General features: G+C 38.3%; 2 protein-coding genes across 4 annotated transcripts in view; one reads left to right on the forward strand and one right to left on the reverse strand.

The window, feature by feature from the left end:
- Window positions 1–18546, reverse strand: ZBTB49 (zinc finger and BTB domain containing 49). Of its 2 annotated transcripts, none has more exons than XM_065060519.1 (8): window positions 18376–18546; window positions 16976–17149; window positions 13748–14853; window positions 8179–8225; window positions 4431–4504; window positions 3636–3718; window positions 3383–3544; window positions 1–1359 (listed from the first exon to the last, which is right to left on the reverse strand). In XM_065060519.1, the coding sequence occupies exons 2-8, from the start codon at window positions 17125–17127 to the stop codon at window positions 686–688; spliced, it is 2298 nt and encodes a 765-aa protein (XP_064916591.1). In that variant the 5' UTR covers window positions 17128–17149; window positions 18376–18546; the 3' UTR covers window positions 1–685. The 2 variants fall into 2 exon arrangements, with proteins under 2 accessions (XP_064916591.1, XP_064916592.1); XM_065060520.1 differs by lacking the exon at window positions 18376–18546 and adding an exon at window positions 17943–18103.
- LYAR (Ly1 antibody reactive) overlaps window positions 18466–19027 on the forward strand; it is a 10088-nt gene continuing 9526 nt past the window's right edge. For both annotated transcript variants that reach the window (XM_065060521.1, XM_065060522.1), the window contains exon 1: window positions 18466–18596. The gene's annotated coding sequence lies outside the window, so the exon portion shown is untranslated. The remainder of the gene's footprint in view (window positions 18597–19027) is intronic.

Here is a 19027-nt window from a genome sequence, read left to right on the forward strand (position 1 = left end):
TAATGTAAAACAACTTCCCTTTATTCACATTTCCTGATCTTGGTTTTCATTGTACAAATAATCTGCTGTGCAAAATAGTTTATAAAATACTAAAAAAAGCTTTTATTGTAAAAAAATAAAGTTTCTAGATATAACAGTTACTTTGCACTATCACAAATATTGTCCAGTATTTAACATTTAAATTTAATATCACAATACTCCAGCCATGTAAACCAATGATGCTACTGGTAAGAAAGCCACTACTGAAACTCAGGTTCACTAAGGATTTGTTAAATATTTTCCTCTTTACATATCTACACCCTTATACAACTCTGATAACGCATACTTGAATTGCACCTATATCATGAAGTTAGACATTGGGCCATCCTTTCCTCCATTATCAGGTAAAAAACACCAAGTTAAATGGTAAATTTAGTAAATGGTAAATTTTAGTAAATCCTGACAACACACAAGCTACACAGTGCAGTCACAGAACAACAAAGGTCCTTGAAACTAGATTTGAACTTTGCTGAGCAGCAGTGTAAATGCAGTCTACAGTGGCTTCTGGGCTTGCGTATCTTGATTTCTACCAGCACCCAAACTAGTTGGCTTAAAACCTGGCTCTGACCTCTCTATGCTGCAGTGCAATCACAATCGCTTCAGCATGAAATGCCTCTAAGAAGTTTTGATACAGTCACCTGAGCCCTCATTGTTCTAATTCGCTCTCATTCTGCAAGGTCTTCATAGCTAAACCCCAGAGGGTCATGCTGGAGAAGAATGGTCCTTCATTATTCTTGTACGCAGCAGATGATGTTCGACTGCTCAGGGGATCATTACAATGACTGTCCAAGCTAACCACAGAAGAACGAATTGCGGGAATATCATCAGACTGTAAGGGTTCTTCTGCAGAAGATACATCTACTTCTGCATAAGCATATGGTGGTGGTGGTGGAGTTTGTTGTGTCGGAGCTTTTGAGAGTTTAGCAGAACCCGCATTCAGTTTCTGATGGTTTGCTGAGTCATGGTGCTGAATCATTGATCGCAATTTACAGTAAGAATCCGCAGAACGATCAAATTCCGTTGAATTTGCAGTTGGACGAATGGGAAATTTAACAGACACTGGTAACAATGTAAGAGACATTTCTTGGCCAAAAGAGTCAGAACTCTGAGATTTGTCAAGATCAGAAGAATCAATCCCTTGGGTAAATTCATCCAGCGTGTTTGGACCTTCATCAGTGGCTTTACAATGCATTTTCTTGTGCCGTCGTAGAACAGCAGAGCGAGTGAAGCACTTGTTACAAGTTTCGCAGGTATAGGGTTTTTCTCCTGTGTGAGTCCTTACATGTCTACGCAGGTCACCAGAGCCTGCAAAGCATTTCCCTACAAGACAGAAGAGATTTATTTAGATTTTGTTCTTAATACAAGTGCATAAGCGTGTTTTCATTAGAGAAAATATCAAGTGATAATGTATGGTATGTCCCAGCTGTGCTACTTTGTTTATCTAAAACAGGTTCAGACAAGTTCCATCTATTTTTACAATTCAATGACTTGTTTCTTCGTCTTGATCTGATTTTCTAACTTGTGTTTCCCAGGGCTGTAGTTTTTGTCTCCAGAGACAGGAATATCCATTATTATTTGAAAGCTTTGAGTGCTTACAGTTCGTATCAATCTTCATGGAGGAAAAAAAAAAAATAAACTATTTAATTCATCTGTCTGGAAAAAGTGTGCTGATAAGCTTCTAAGTATATTCCTCCAGTGAGAACTGCATCACAGAATCTAACAGTTTGTTCATTACCAAGGAGCTATTCTTAAAGTGCTGACAAAATTCACTTTTTTTGTTAACTTTGAACTAACATGATGCAGCAGTCCATTTTTTTTTATATTCTAGACATAGAATACATCAAAACTACAATTTTTTATTACTGTAAATATTAGAATACAATAAAATGTTCAACTGTTTGCCTATTTTCAGAACTACAGGCTCAAATAAGCTCAATTACCACACTGCAAAGAAAAAAGGGTCTGATGCTGAACCAGGGCAAAGTGTAGAACAACAAGCAGAACAAGAGAGCATTAATTTCCAGAACTGCTACATGATTCAGACAGTTCACGTTCTTTAGGACAGCAGAAATAAGCTGGTACCTATTTGTGATTTTATCTCATTTTACTTAGGTTAAAGATTATTTTGTGCGGAATAATAACAAGTAAAAGGAACTGTGTTATCTGAAAGCCCAATAAAACAGCAGGCTCGATTTTTGGCATCATACATTTCATTCTACTACCCAGATTTCTCTTCAGAAAAGCCATTAACAGTAAGATCACAAATTGCTGGAACAACATGTGGATTTTTTGCATAATATGAATGATTTCTTAAAGCCTGATCAGATCCTTTTTGCACATTTTTTGCCTTCTCAGTACAAACTGACCTGGGTAAAATGAAAAATAATCAAAAGGCCACTAGAAGATGAAAATAAGCCTGTTTTCATGACAGCAAAACAACTGTTTGTTTATTCTTTCATGTCATGCATGTCTATATTTCCTCCTTCTGATGCAAGACCTTCAGATAATTTTAGCTCTTCTTGTGCCTCAAGACACTATAAATAAAACATACTGCAGCTGGACATTATCATATGGAGCTACCCTCCTCAAAAGCTGATTCCTGAGAACATGAATGAAATAATACCAAAAAAAGCACCTAAGGGCAGAAAAGTAAGTAGTACGCAGGATGCTAAATAACATGCGAGGTAAGGACAGACAACGCTATTTCTGAGAACGACGTTATACAAGGATGAATCATTGACCTAAGAGCAATTTTCAGACCGCCCAGAAGTATGACCTACCAAGCAGATTTTGAAAACGGGCGTTCTCTGGCATGAAGCATTGATCAAGTTTTGATTTTATTCCAGAGGTTGAAACAAGGTAGAACAAGGTAGCAAAAGGTTGTTATAGTCAACACTATGGTTGAATGCAGTTAAATCTGAACAGTATTCAACTGGGGGGAAAGGAAAAAGAGGGAAAAAAGAAAATCTATGGATAGCCAGGTGATGCCAAACCTAGTTTTCCATCAGGAAGGACTATATTGAAAATAAATCAATTTTTGAAGCAGCTAGTATCAGTACTTCTCTAGCAACCATGTACGCAAACAATGCTGATTCCTCTTCTTTCCCTTCTCTATTCTTCAACTGAAATTCACTTTTTAACTTATTTACAGCAGCTAAAGGAGTTTAGTATGTCAAATGAAAGACTATTAAGTACGCAAGACAGAAGATTTTGTGAAAAACTTCCACAACATGGTATTTCAATTTGAAATAATTTCAGTTAATTGCTATTCTGCTGACATAGGAACTGTTAGTTATAATTTTAAAAGCAAAGACACTATCAAGCTACGCAGAGTAAACCTTACCGCATGCGGAACAGCTGTATGGTCTCTCTCCAGTATGCCTAATTCTGTGCTTTACTAATTTTCGTTGCATGTTGAATGACTTCCCGCATTCATCACAGGTGAACACTTTGTCTGCGGTATGGGTCTTTTTGTGCTCCTTTAAATTACTGAAGTTACTGAACCCTAGAAAGAAAAAGACAGATACTGAGATCAAAATGAATCCTCTAATTTCAATCAAAAAACCTCAGAGGCAGAAACTTTGGTTCTTGCATACCTCTGCCACAGATATCACACAGATGAGGCTTTTCTCCAGAATGAATAATAATATGGCGTTGAACATCACCAGAAGCAGCAAATCTGTAACAGAATACAGAAACCCAATTACTGTCTTTATAAGTCCGTTACTCTCCTAAACTGAGTATCATGGGCAAACCAACTATAATGAATGCCTGATGTGCTGAACAAAGATTAGATTCTAAAAGACAAATAAATGGATGCATTTAAGAAAAACATTTTGAAGCTGGCAATGTCCAACTACATTTATAAAAACAAACAAACACAAAAGAAACCCCTTTCACCATTAATGCTGCTAATTTATTCTGCATTTAACTTAGTGTAAATACAAACGCTACTCCTAAATTAGTGCATTCTCTGTCATCTTTTAGCAGAAGGCAGAAACATTTAATGCTTTGCATAAATTTGTCAAATTTTGCATACTTTATAATTTCCATAAACTGTAACAAAAATTATGTGACCAAATAATGAAAAAAAATGTGAGGGAAATGTACAAACCAGCATGACTTATTGTGACTCACACTGTTCAAAATACACACAAGAGTATATGTATATCCTTAATTGAAGATACCAATACACATAAAATTAAGACCACAGACTATATATGTGGTAACATGTTTATCTTATTGTTGAGGCTTGCAACAAGACACTTGCATTTTAATCCCATCAGTCTTTTAAACAAAATTAACAGCATGCTGCCTTAGCTTTTGGCCCTTAGCTTATCAAGAACAAATTTAATCATGTTAACTTTACCAAGATGAACAATTCTACTCACCTCTTCCCACAGATTTCACAAATGTATGGCTTTTCACCAGAATGTCGACGTAAATGTGTCTGGAGATTACCAGCCTGAAGGGACAATAATTTAAACATTTAAATTCAGCTAGTCTGTTGCTGTATACAAATAAAAAGACAATGATGGGAACTATGAGATTGGCTTTTTATTCCTAATTCTAAGGTAGTGAATACTTCAAAACATGTAGGAACTCAAGCATTCTTATCTAGTAAAGGCAGACTGCTACATACTTCAAGATCAAACTGCTTATGTATGCAATTATACATCAACAAGAACAACAACAAAAAAAGCGTGGAATCAAATGCAAGGAAAAAGACCTATAGCTGAAAATAGATCCAATCATAAATGAAAATTACACCATCCAGATTGCAGTGAAGAAGAAAACTTACTAGTAATACAATTCATGTTAGTCTCATTTTCCCTGTTCTACAAATAAAATGTTGCTACATCAGGATGTCTGAATTCACCTATCAGGAGGCTAAAAAGAAAAGAATAGGGTAAACATTTTTCAATCCATAAAAGAGTTAGAGCCAAGTGCTCCAAACCTATAAATATTTACTGATATCAAAACAAAACAGAAGCAGTACAGAAATGAACAAATGGGATTCCTGGTAACTAATTTTAATTACATATCTTTCCTTTCTCAATCCTGTAAAAATCATGCCAGTCTAGCAGGCAAACCAGATAATGACTACACAAAACCATCTTACTCATTCCAACTTCTTTTTTGTTTTAATGGTTCTTCTGCATGGCTAATCCACTGAGACTCCAGTTCTCAAACCGCAAGACAGCGAGTCTGCATAGAAGAGCTGCAGATGTTCCATATATTGTGCATATTTCCACAGTCAGTTTTTAACCCGTCTGTTCTCTTTGATGTATAACTGCCTGGTTTTATCTAAGTACACTAAAGAAACATTAAGTCCTTTCAATCAGGAAAGAAAACTGGGGATGCAAAGATTATCTTGTCCTCCTTCATCACAGTAAGACAACAAAAATAAGACCCACCAGTAATTTCTTCCGACTCCTTTAGGTAATAAATTACCTGTGATGACCAATCACTGTAATCACAGCTTATAATATACCAGCACTAAAGTAATGCAGACACACAAACAGCCACAGAGGACAACATCCAATGGATTGCCTTTTGAACCCCGAGAGAGCTTCCTTTAACCCTTGTGAAGTTTTTCAGACAACAGTTTGACTGAACTGCTGTTCTCTCAGGCCAAACTTTATAATGCTGAAATCCATCCAAAGACAGGCATTAGGCTCCTATTTCTGAGGAAAGAGAAGACTAAACCAACTTCTCCGTGGAGTAGTTTGTGCTTTGCAAAGACGACAGGATTTTATGCACAGGTGCATTTGAGAGAAGCATAGAGAAGACAGAACCTTTACCTCTATCCATGTCACAAAACAAACCGTATCATAGGCATTTGAAAGTTATTCTGGGTAAAGACAAGAGGGTGAATTTGAAGTGCAACAATTATTCTGAAATAGTTCCCATATAGGTATTTTTCAGTCAGAGTAGCAGGTAGTAGAGGATCCATTTCCTTATTACAAGTCTCTGTCACTCCCTCCTAATAAGGGCAAAAGTTATTAACTATACTGACACACACAAAAAAAAATAGTTAAAAACATCAGTAACTTGTATTCTTCCTAATATTTCAGGTGGTACCCAGCATTGTTTAAGGCATAATATGCCATCCTAATGAAAAAGTGTAAGAGAACTTTTGCCGCCATTTCAGTGAAAGCAAAAAAATGCTCAGAAGGATCCTCTTACTGATACTGATTGCAGACCACTCCTCACCAATGTGGAGACTAGAGAGGTACGCTAGACTTACCCTGTTTGTAACTAGAGTACCTTTAAAGTGAAGGAACTAATGCATATGATCCCCCAAAAGAAGCTCTGCAGAAGGAGGCAGGAGCTAAAACACAATACCCTGAGTCACCAACCAGAGAAGGACCAAATAGCAACAAGCTGTCTACTAGTAGTAAGCAAAGATGCAGGCTTGGAAGTAGAAAAGGAACGTTTTCCTCCAGAAATCAAACACATTTATGGTTATTTGTTCAAGATTATGAGTTCCTATGTCAGTTTTCACTACCTTCTTCATTTTCTGTGTCACATTCCAACACACATCAGCCACATTCAGCAGGAGCAGACATACTACCAGGCACCACCAGTGCACAGTCTCAAAAGCAGAGAACATAAGGCTTAAATAAGAAAAGCATTACTATTTCTGTCCTTGCAGACTGAGAAGATCAAGAACAAGATCAAAAATGGTCTTTTAAGCAAAAAGTAGATAGTAATTACCCTTGCATCTTACTTTCTGGTAGGTAGAGTCCTATTTATTTGTACTACTCCAAAGCAAGTACCTCAGAAGAATGCAAGTCCCCTTTTATGAGCAGTGAGAACCGCAGCACGCAAGCTGAATGCTACGGCTCATACTCTGGATGTGCAGGCATTTATCCATCAGTATTTATCTACCCGTACCTTCAGGCAAATGAGGTGATGGTGAGAGGAGAGCAGCTCTCATGCCTGTCATACACTAGGAGTGTCTGAAGCTTCTTTATTCCCGCTTCCCCCACAGTAATGGTACAGAATACCACTCTATTTGCCAAAAGTATTCCTAATGAAATTTGGAAATATTCACTTTTTTCTTTTAATAACTAGAAGATGAGCCATCAAAATGAAGGAAAACATATGTTCTTTGCCTAATAAGCAGATCCAGTTTTACTCAAATGCTTGATAAGCATGATGAAACAGTATCGCACACTTGATGCAGTGTTACATTCATATTTAGTAACAGATGGAACTGCATCAGATTCAGGGGCCAAAGAAGTACCACTGGTGGATTACAAAACTGGAGCAAGAGAAGTGCAGGCACTGGTGGGGGGGTGGGTGGACAAAGACCAAATAATTCTAATCCTTAAACCATACAAAAACCAAACCCAACAATTATTATTTAATCTTAGCATAAAATTAGACACCTGTCCATTGTCTCCTGTGCTTAAGTGCACATATTCCAACCAAGAAAAGAAACAGACATTTTTGGAAACGTGAGACAGCTAGGCACCAAATTTGTAGAAATACAAATGAATTGTTGTACCCAGAACAGCAAACAAGCACTGGAGGGCAAATGAAGACAGCTGAAGCTTAGGCCCCATATGTAATTAGGGAATTTCACAAGAGTTTTTTTTAATCATAGCTGAGTTTTGTCACTTCAGACAGACTGTGCTGTTCTTCTCTGCAGAAGGAAACTGACTCAAAAAAATCTGTTTAATAATTGAAGCCATTCAGGAAGATGGAACTGTATTGTAAACACAACATTACATACAATTCTAACCTGTATTTCTTCTCAGTTATGGTAAAAATGCTATTCCAAACATATCCCTAAGCATAATGCAAAAGCACAATCTGCAGGCGAATGTTCTCTGTATTGCAAATACAGTAGTGGGTCTGTATAGTTAAAACACTCATTTGAAGGTAAAATACATAACAAATCCACTGAGAGCAGACAGGATCAAAGGTACAAAACGTATCAAAGAAATCTAAACCATTTAACATGTTATCTTCAAATAAGACATTTCAATTCTTTATCCCTGAAATCAAGTCTGTCTTTGAACAAAAAAAAAAATCTAATTTATAGACTTTAAACCAAGTTTATTTTTAGAATCAACACAGATGCATTTCATTTTCAAATGCAAGTACCATAATATAAAATATTCCCACCTGTGAGAAGTGTTTCCCACAAATGTTACATTCAAAAGGTTTCTCACCTAAAAGAAGAAACAGAACATAGAACTTCTAGTAGTTGCAATAAAATACAACGTTTTAAATTGCTACACTTCCTTTTAAAACATGTAATGTAAGAGTAAAAATATCCCCAAAAGGACACTTACCCATGTATACAAGGGGAATTCCAGAGGGAAGTACAGCATTTGTCATTAGCTCATAAGGCAGATTTGCTCAGAAAGAGAATTTATCTTTCAAATCAAGTAGGTAGAAGAATTTTGATACATACAGGAATATTTCATAATTTTTTAACAAATACTGTTTTTTTCCAAATGAAAGGGGTACCATACCTCCAGGAGGAACAGAACAGATGACAAGGTCCTAAGAAAACAACAACAAAAGCTCTAGGAAACGCACCAGTTTTTCCACACACAAAGGTCCACTAGTAAAAAGAATACGAAACACAGAGAAGCTAATTTGGAAGGATTGTTTTCTCTGTTCAACGTGTACCATACATTTCTGATCAGCACGTAGGCATTCACTTCCAGCAAATATATATGTCTTTAAATACCCATCGTATATAAGAGTATGTGATAATTAACACAAGTATTTTGCTCCAAAATTCTGAGTTTATACTTGCAAAACTGGTGTTCTTGCATATCCAAAAACACATGAGCAGCTTTAGTAAAAAACTAGTGTGGTCCACTTCAGCTTTTCCAAATAACTTGACTCTCAATCTAGAATGTGACTGCAGAATACTTCAATTCTCTGGTTGTTAATTTGAGTCAAATATCTTTTTCTAATCACTTTTTCTCCTCTACAACTTTTCATAAAGGCAATTTTTCCCCCTGTGTATTTCTTGGTTTCCTAGATTTCACGCTGCTGATAAAAATCTCTTGCATCCCAGAATTTTTCAAACAATAATAATGCTCACATACCACTGAATTCAATGAGAGTCAGACTTCTAAAGATATTTTCATGAGCCTAACTGTTCTTCTGAAGGACATATATAATCCGGCCCCCAGGCTCAGGGAAGCAAAAGAGCTAACGTAAATCCTCATGATTTTGAATACAGATATTTCCAGAAGGAAAAAGATATCTTACACTGTGTTTTATCTTAATGCTGATTCAAAATCTGTCTAAAGATTTTTATTTAGTTTTTTAATTATAATTTTCCTGATTTTATGGAATACCTCTTGGCTATTTGTAGCCTTTTCTTCCAGCCAGTATTCTCTACATCGGTATTCTTCCTCTGTCCTTGGAAGTGTTATGAGCAACACCTACAACATCTATGTGCTGAGGTTCCATTTTCCTTCCCTGTTGCCAAATACAGGTCATGTTCTTTCAACAGATTTCAGGATCAAGGACTAAATGCAATTCTCTTACATTTTAAAGCACAGAGTAAACATATAGTTATGTGGCTTCACAGACAGTAATCTCGCAGGTATTCTGACAGCCTGAGGCTAAATGTACTTTTTCTACTTAATAAAGAATGGAAATACTATGGCAGCTTCAAGAAAGCTTTTATTCAATTAAAGATAAAAATTAAGAACCCAATAACTCATCTATAAAGAGCACTGAGGTTTGATTTCATTATGGCTTCACATCTGCAAAACACTAAAAATTCTGGTACTGACAACACAAACAAAATTGAAACCAACAGGGAGCCAGATCTGTGGCAATTGGGAAGTCTTCCGGCAACTGTAAAAACATCAAGGTAATTTGAAATAGAGGATAAAAAAACACTAGTAGCAATTTCTGCAGGAATTACCTACAACAAAAAAAAAAAAGTTACTGTTGACACAAAGACAATTATCTGAACAGAAATCCACCCTGAAATAACTAGAAGGAAAGGAAGGGAGTTGGAGGCTCAAATTGCTCAAAACTATTGTTGTAGGCTCCATGCAGCCTCATTATAACTGTACTGATGTACAAAGAGCTGGAGGTTTTCTTTTCCCCCATGATAAAGATAAAATTAAAAAGTTTTGTTTGAAAAGAAACATCAGATTAGTTTTTGGAGAACAATTCTGCACCTGCATGAAACTCCAAACCACTGGGCATATCAAGCAGCCTATTCCAAGAATGAATTCTAGCAGAAATACTAGATTACTCACAGCATTGTAGCATCCCTCAGGTAAGGTGAGGCTAATTGCTTCCTAGGGCATTTCAGTGAGAGTGTATCTAGCAAGCTGAAGATGATTCTTCTCTACCTATCACTGGTGAGACCACATGTAGAGCCTTAAGGCAAACTGGAAACGGTTGTGCTGTCGACATCTAATGAGAAGACAGATGAAACCAGGTTGTTGAAACCAGGTTGTTCTTGAAGGTACCCAGTGACAGGACAAGAGGTGACAGACACAAGTTAGATCATGAGAAATTCCCATTATACATAGGAAAAGAATCTTTTACCCCATGAGGGTGGCTAAACACTGGCACTGGTTTCCTGAAGAACTTGTGGAATCTTTGTCCTTGAATACATCAGAAATTTGACCGCATAAGGTCATGAGCAAAACAACCAAATCTAATTTGACCTGCCTTGAGCAGAAGATTGGACCGGATGACCTCCAGAGGTCCATCCTAATCTAAATTATTCTGTGGTTCTATGACTGTCATTAAATTCCAAATGAAAAAAACCTTATCTGAAAACACTAATCTTCTCAAAGGCCATGGCTGGATCAACAGTAACAGATAAAACTTAGGGAAAACTAATAATTGGACTACAATTAAGACAATGCTTAAACAAACATCCAGGGGCCTGCCTTGTGCTTCCTATCTTCTGTTGCATCCTTCTTGTTCAATATTCTGCAAGAGATGAAGTACACGGTAGTGGGATCAAAGCAGTGGTGTGTCAGCTCCAGTGGAGAAAGGCATGAAGGCAGCAGCAGTGTTCCTGAAGAGACCACAAAGGTGAGGAACAGGACCCACTAAAGCACGGAACACCAGCAACTTGCTCAAGCAAAGCTCAGAAGGAAAAGGTTGAGGAACAACAGTGTATTGCATGACAGTGTGACTCTGCTCCTGTTGTTTCACATCCTGCCAAGCCCTGTCCACCGGGCTTGGGGAGTGGGGTTGACATGTTTTAAAAACCCAAAAAAGAAAACACTGGATATTCCTGGATAGGTGAGGACTGTTTAAGAGAGAGAGATATTTGCTGCCTTTTTTTTTTTTTTTTTTCCAGACTGGTCAATTTAATAAAAAAAAAAATGGACAAAACAGTCAAGTCAAAATCAATCAAGTCAATGCAATAAGCTCTGTTTAGAGGTTCCTTCAAATATCTGCTAGTGATACAATTAAAATAGCTAGACAATCCAACACAACAACTCATGTTGAACACAGTATGCCTGTCCTTCACATAGACAACTCATCAATGCAATCATGTTAACCTGTAAATTCTTTAGCAGTTCCTAGTGTTTGTGGACAGAGAATTTCACATGTGATTTTCCTTGGCAATCAGGCTACCACAGCACTTATGTTGAGAGTTGTCATTTGTGGGTTAAAAACTGGCTTGCCATTGTGAAATGTGCATTTCAGTAACTTGCTTCCTTCATCTCTTCAGCAAAAACAGATTTGGAGGACTTTCAGTAAGCACTGTAATACTTAAATACGTGATAACCCTTTTGCTCAGTTCTAGAAAATAAATGTTTTTCAATAAAATTGGTTAGCTAGCAATTTGCTGTGCTTTCTGAAGTGGCAGATGAATGGAAATGGCTTTTAGAATATACTGGCATTACTTAGCTACCAGTATACCTAATATTGATGATATAAATGTGCCTTGTACCTTCAGCTACAGATCCTTCCTTTATTAACATCCTATTCACCGTTCACTGCACTTTTCTGAGTACTCTTTTCAGACTAGTTGGATATTTAAAAACAAATTAACATGATCCTAAAATAACAGGCATATTTAATCATATTCTTGCCTCGGTTTTTTCATCCTTCTTTGATGTGCATATTATTTGTTAAACTTAAAACTTCATCAGTTTAGCACACCTATAGAAGAATGTCAATGCCACATTAATCAGTATTCAAGTCTGGAATTTTTTAAAAACTACTGGAACAACACAGAATTCCCAAACCCAGTGTATACGCAGACTAGTACAGCAGAACAGCAACAACAAAACCAAGTCTAGGATCACTTTTCTTACACAATGTAAAAAGCTAGTTCATATCAAGCAGTGTTGTGAAACATGAAACAACATTTACCAGAGCTTAAGCGGAGTGGAAGCATGTGTAAATACACAGACCTCAAATAAAAAGAAATAAATTAATGGAAACACAAATAACCTTGCAAAGCTACTGCAACCCTTTTTTGAGAGAGATGCATTTGTATATTGTATATCTGTACACAATACAGGGAAAAAGAAAAGGCAAAAAATATTCAACAGCTTAATCAGGAATAAAGCTGTCTCAAGGACCTGGAATCAATGCTGTTACTTGACTAGCTAAGTTAGTTCTTAAAAACTCTTAAAAAAACATATCTAAAGTTGTGGAAATAAAATAGCACATGCTGGTTAAACTGAACAGACAAATGAGTTGATTCAAAATTAGACTGGGTCTTGTTTTTTGGTCACCTGTTTCTCGTTGCCCCTTTCACGAGATGTGCATCCATTCTCATCCATTCTTATCAATGACCTTGTATACCATTGCTATGTCTACCAAAACATGTATCTGGCTTTTCAGAAAAATGCAGCTAATATGAAGGCTTTAGCTGACAAGCAAATTCGCTAAAAGAGAAACTTGTTTTTAACAAAACTAGGACAGGTAATTCTTAAAAACTCTTAAAAAACATACCTAAAGTTGTGGAAATATAACAGCACATGCTCGTTAAACTGGACAGACAAATGAGTTGATTCAAAGTTAGACTGGGTCTTGTTTTTCACTAGAATAAAAAGATACTTAGAAATAAATCTATACTAGGTTTAAAAACAGTACTACCTGTGAGTTTTTAAAACAAAGTAAATTAATTCAAAATTCCTATTCAGTCTGCAGCCTACTTGTCTGCAAGAGCATTACTTTATCGGAAAACACAATGAAAATTGTTCACACTAGAAAAAAAAGATATAAATTAATTACAGAGCATGCTTCTACAGGTTAAAAAGAAGTGACCAACAAGCCCTAATCACTTGCATCTTACAAAGAATATATTGACCAGAGAGAAATGAGGTCGTCTGAAACAGCTGTAGTATCTCCCACTATCCATTTACGCTTTTCATTGCTATCTGTCTCGGACTTCTGACTCTGACAAACTGACTAGAAATGCCTCTTCTAAATGCAAGAAAAAAATAAAAATCTCTTTAAAATATCATGCAACATTCTTTGAAAAGCAACCCTAAAAAAATATGAAGGAAAAATCTTAATACAACTCGCAGCTAAACTCAGTTTTACAGTCTTTATTCCTGTACGATTATTAATTTAAAAAACAACAACAAAAAACAACAAACACATCACAAAACCACCACCTGTTGAAAGTAGACCCTTATCCAGCATCCCTGAATAAAGAGATACAACAAGACATGCTCTTTAACTGAAATATTTGGTCTGCAGACCAAGTTATTGATACCTGTACCTGTATGAGACCTTTTGTGGAGCTCCAAATTGCTTGGATGTTTGAAAGCCTTCCCACATAATTCACAAGTATATTGCCTCTGCAACTGAAGAGTCTGTGATTGCCCTTCTTGTTCCAAAGGACCTTGAGGTCTTTCCATTCCAACAGTTTGTTCAAAATTCTCAGAATTCACAACATCTTCAGCTTCTTTTTCTTCAGTAACTCTAACATTGGTCATGTCCATGGTACTTTCATTTACAGATTCAATTACTCCTGTTATTCTACTCTCATCTCGTTTAGGCTCAGGTGGCTCCTCTGCAGATTTCTGAGATCTTAGAAAATTTAACTTTTTGAGGTGTATTGCCTTCTTCAGCCGCATCTGCTTGGTGGGCTGCATAAGCGTGCTTTCTGCATCTTGGTCTGCAGAGGCTTCATTAACAGACTGAACCAGAAAGTTTGGTGGTAAATGATCAGAGGTTTCCAGAATACACTCCGAGTGATTGACAGTACATGAGTTACTCTCTACTGTGTTTATTTCCTTCGATGTGTTGTACGAATAGGATTGTTCTGCCACTCTTTCATTATTAGAGCAAGCATTTTGCTTATAGAACTGTTTACTGTAAAAGTTGCGTAGTTTATAATAGTAGTTTGGTTGCTTAAATGGAAGCTCTGTGCAGTTGCCATCTAAGGAATCTTGTGGTTGTTTCTGTACATCACCTGAGGGCGCATGAACATTAACAGACTGTGATGCATGAGAATGGTGGTCAGCCAAGACTTTATTAGCTTGTGTGTCAGATGAGCATTCATGCAACAGGTTTGTTCCATAACCATCACTGGCACAGCCAGTATCTGCAGTCAAAGCATTCTGCAGTGAAAATATGCTATTACAAGGCATGCTGGCTGTTTGCCCTACAGCTGTAGAAGATTTTAAAAAGGTGTGGCAAATGTTCAGCACATTTTGCACTTGGAGACACTGCGCAATATCCAGCATAGCCTGTACATTGTCCTGGCTAAGATCCAGGTGAGAGGTGTACATGAAGTCCAAGATCTGGCCTATCCCACCTACATTTTTAATGTCCAAATGAAAAACATCATTCTTCTGGCCTGAAGAATTCTGGAATAGGGTCCTGATAAAATAAGGCAAATATTCAAACACACATGAGTAATTCACAAACACTTTTATAAAAATATACATATACACCTCAGACAGACTGCCTGGCATGAAACAAGAATTTATGCTATAAGGTCTTATCTAGATTGCTGTGTTTTTGAAGACAAACATCTCAAAACTGCTCAATTGTCTTACATATTAGTTCTACGCTAGTATACTTAAAGTATAAATCAAAGCAAATGATCCTTTATATAACTTTAATTTTCTATATTTTTCATGTTTTGAAGTCACACCCTATACCTGTAGTTTTCTATCCAATGTTCTTTACATATTAGGTGCAGTGGTGTGTTTATGGACTATTTGCAAAAATATGTTAACTCAGAATGGTGTTTCTCATTCCACCATGACAACTAAAACAGGACATGAGAAATTTTCTAGTAAAAAGGAGCAGACAGACCTCAAAGTCAGCTAAACTGTTCTCTACTGGAAACTGAGCTTGTCCATCAAACTTTATCAGTAAACTTTAAAGTTATTATTATTAATTCTTTCTCCACAAGTATATGAGAAGATTGTAATAGCAAACAAGAGGATGGCATTATTTTCAATCTGTTCTCTCTTATCCAAAAGAATATATTTTTACTTGTACTGGATTAGAACCAAGTAAAAGAATAACAAAGAGTACAGGTACACGAGCTTAAAACAGCCATGCAACCAATACCCACTGAATTGTCATTAAGGTGTCTAAATAATTCCCAAGACTTCTTACTAGTTGATATAAAGCATTCTTAGCATCAGAGCTGTAGTTCTTCACATCCATAATCAGTTCTAGATTAAGTGCTCTGCCTCAGTCAGCACCTTCACACCTTTCAATTAAACCCCCCAGTCTCTAACCTGGTTACTCCCACAGTAAATGATACATAAATGGCATCAGGTCACTCCTGCGTAGCTGTTTTCCTACACTAGGAAACGCCCTGAACTTGATGATTCCTCTCCGTGGATTAACTCTCAAATTAGGTTTTGTTTAACAGTGGGTATAATATCAATGATCTCTGAATCTCAAGCATAGGAGAGTCTAGGCTTAAACTTTAGGAATGCAGAGTTTCAGATGCATCTCCATACTTAAGTTGTCCTATCCTCACACTTACATGCTACTCTGAAGCCAGTGCTCACATCCAAATTATTTAATAAATCCAGCCCATACTATCTAAATTAAAACCAGAACTATAATGAACAGATCTGGGTTGAGAATCCAAATTATATATATCTCTCTATGTATAAATATATATCACTTAATTATTTTTAACTACTTCAAAAATTTCAGTCTTTGAGCATAATTTCACTTCAGCATCAGGATTAAAACACTAGAGGAGAAAAGGAAAAACAACCTGTCTTCTTTTTTCCCCTCAGTCATAACATAAAAATAATTTTCTTAGATAAGAATTGGTAGTCGAGCTATAGATGTTGCAAGAAGGTCTAAAAACTGCTAGATCTAACAGCTTACTCGTAACTAACATAAAACACTAAGTTGGGTGATCCAGCATCCCCCAAAATTTGGAGGATCAATGAGGTCTATGCAGAGGGGAATAAAACCAATGATGAGGCTTCATGGGCCACCTATATACTTCAAAACACATATGTTATCTCTCTGAGAATCTGTTCTACAACAACCTATATAGTCAAATTTTATTTTGAATATATAATGAGTGAAACAATTCACATTATCTGGAAATGGATAACGTTAATTGTTTCATCAATTACATCCTTTATCTGGCTCTGTTCACATACTCCACTATGCTTTTGTAAATAGTTATCTTTTCATACTGAAATAATGAATGCTGGTTCATGCCAGAACCCATTATATGAGGCACTGTAAGCAAGTAAGGATCAAGAAAACGCCAAATTCAAAGAGCATAGTAGTTAACTATTGATATCTAACGAATAGCTTAGGATGGTCACAGTCTTTAATCAGATTAAATATTTGATACAGGTTTATCCGTGGACAAACAATTTAATTTTTCCCCAAACACTCCAATAGTTACTTAGTCTGCAACTACCAGAAAAAAATACCCTTCTCAGAGAAAACCTCAACCAACAGCACTCAGTTCACTTTTTTAATAGAAGAATTTTCTTTCACATACCTGAAATATTGACTGAAAGCAGCTAATACATTTTTGTGTGCTTTGAAGCAGACACCTTTTACCACCAGCATGCAGTCACAGAGAAGACCCTGAATGCGCTGTTCATGTAGCTGCTGGAGAAGATGACAACTATGGCTAGCAACAGTGTCCATGCTAGAAAATCACTTAAGTTACCTACAATGAAATAAAATGCTAATAAGAATTTTAAATATTAAATTGCAAAATGAATTTAGAATATAAAGAGTATTTTTGCAGTTTGTTATAGCTCCCAAAGGAATCAGAATTCAGCTTACACCTGCAATGTGAGATCTAATGACATTTTCCTGATTAAAGATGAGTCACTATATTGCTCAACAGTAAAAATACAGCAATATACCTAAGGAATATTGATGTTAATGATGTTTTGCTTACAAGAAAAGGCATCGGCAAAATTTGCTAATGGTGCTGCCAATAAACCGAACTCCAGAACAACAACAAAAAGCACAATATCTTTAAAAAAGAAATCACTTCCTTGAACAGGTTGAAGGAAAGACAAATAACATTCCCACACAACACGTTTACATTCAATTTCATACTTCTTTTTTTTTGGAATAAAGATGGAACTCCTCCCCTGCACACTTGTAAATATGAAAGCAAAATTCCAACTAACAGGGCAATTAGAACTTCTAGTCTCCTAACTAATGAATGAAGCAGAAAAACTACCTTGGATTAAACATGAGAAGAAAGTGGTTGCCCGCATTCTCAATTCTCCTGAGTGCTAAAGGCTCCACATTTTAATTTATTCTGTTACTCTGTGATCCGCAGCCTCCTGTTGTCTTAAGGTCGGCAATATTATATTGTACTTTCCTATTTATTCTTTTCATGCCTGTTACTAGGCTTTAAAATAAAGAAGTCACATCTGTTTGCCAGACAACCACTTCCTTTGTGTATCTTTCCCACCACAGCATCTTGCAAGTACTTTTACAACCTGTGAACTCAGACTCCCAGCCAGCAGGTGCCAGTCTCCCGGCAGAGAGGGCAAACAGTCCGAGCTGCTCCCGAGCAAGAGAAGCCCTAGCAACACGGTCGCTATTTACAGCTGAGCTGCCATTTCAGGCTCTCCTCAGCCTAAAGCTCAGGCGCGGTGCAGCACGGAGGGTTCGCCTCAGAGGAGCGGACGCCGAGGGTAGGGCTGGCTCTGCCCGGGAAGGTGCGAAGACACGGCAGATGGAGCGGACCCGGGCCCGAGCAGCCGCTGCCATAGGGGGACGGGGCTCAGGGCGGGCCAAGCGCCAATAGCCGCAGCGAGAGAACGCGGCCGCCACACCGCCCTCAGCGGGGACAACGCGGCGGCACCGACTGGCAGAGGCGGGCAGGGCGGCCGAGGGGAAGGAGCCGGCCCTGCTGAACCCGGCGCTTACCGGCTCCGGCCACCTCCCAACTCCATCCCCGCGCGGCCGCCCTGCAGCAACCCCGGTCTCATCACCAGCCTCGGCCCCGCCGCTTCCGCTTCCGCGGGGGGCGCGGGGCGGAGCGGGGGCCGCGCAGGCGCGGAGCGGCGGCACCGAGAGAGCCGGAGGGGCAGGGCGAGGCGGCGGCTGCACGTGCCGCGCGGAGCGGCCGTTGGAAAGCGGCGGTTGAGGTGCGTGGAGCGGGGGCGGGGGCGGTTAAGGAGGGGGGGTAGGTGGCACCTGCTGCCGCTGAGGAGCCGGGGGCGGCGGGCGGGCCGGCCGGCCGGCCGGCCTGCCTGCCTGCCTTCCCGCCTTCCCGCCCATACGGTCCCCACCTCAGGCGGCACAGCTGGGCCGGGCCTGGCGGGGACGGGTCTGCTCGGAAGGCGGGGGAGTCACATCGGGAAGCGGAGGGGAAGTGGAAGCCGCCAGCTGCGAGGCGGATCGGCGTGGGCTGGGAGGTTGGGCCTGGGGGCTGCTAGTTCCAGGGTTACTGGTTCCCCTTGTGCTCGAGGTATCAGGCAGAATGAGTTTTTCCTTATGAACTTTTCCACGTGAAAAATCAAACTGCTCAGATTTTCTGTTGCTGGATGCAGAGTTACATTTCCTTTCACCATTCAAG

Source organism: Columba livia, chromosome 4 (assembly GCF_036013475.1).
Source record: "Columba livia isolate bColLiv1 breed racing homer chromosome 4, bColLiv1.pat.W.v2, whole genome shotgun sequence".
Taxonomy (NCBI): domain Eukaryota; kingdom Metazoa; phylum Chordata; class Aves; order Columbiformes; family Columbidae; genus Columba; species Columba livia.

Coding starts and splice junctions, on each gene's coding strand:
- ZBTB49 (XM_065060519.1), bottom strand. CDS start 17,127: ATGGACACTGTTGCTAGCCATAGTTGTCATCTTCTCCAGCAGCTACAT. Junction 14,854..16,975: donor GCTTTCAGTCAATATTTCAG/GTATGTGAAAGA, acceptor TTATTTTATCAG/GACCCTATTCCAGAATTCTT. Junction 3,545..3,635: donor GTGTGATATCTGTGGCAGAG/GTATGCAAGAAC, acceptor TTTTCTTTCTAG/GGTTCAGTAACTTCAGTAAT.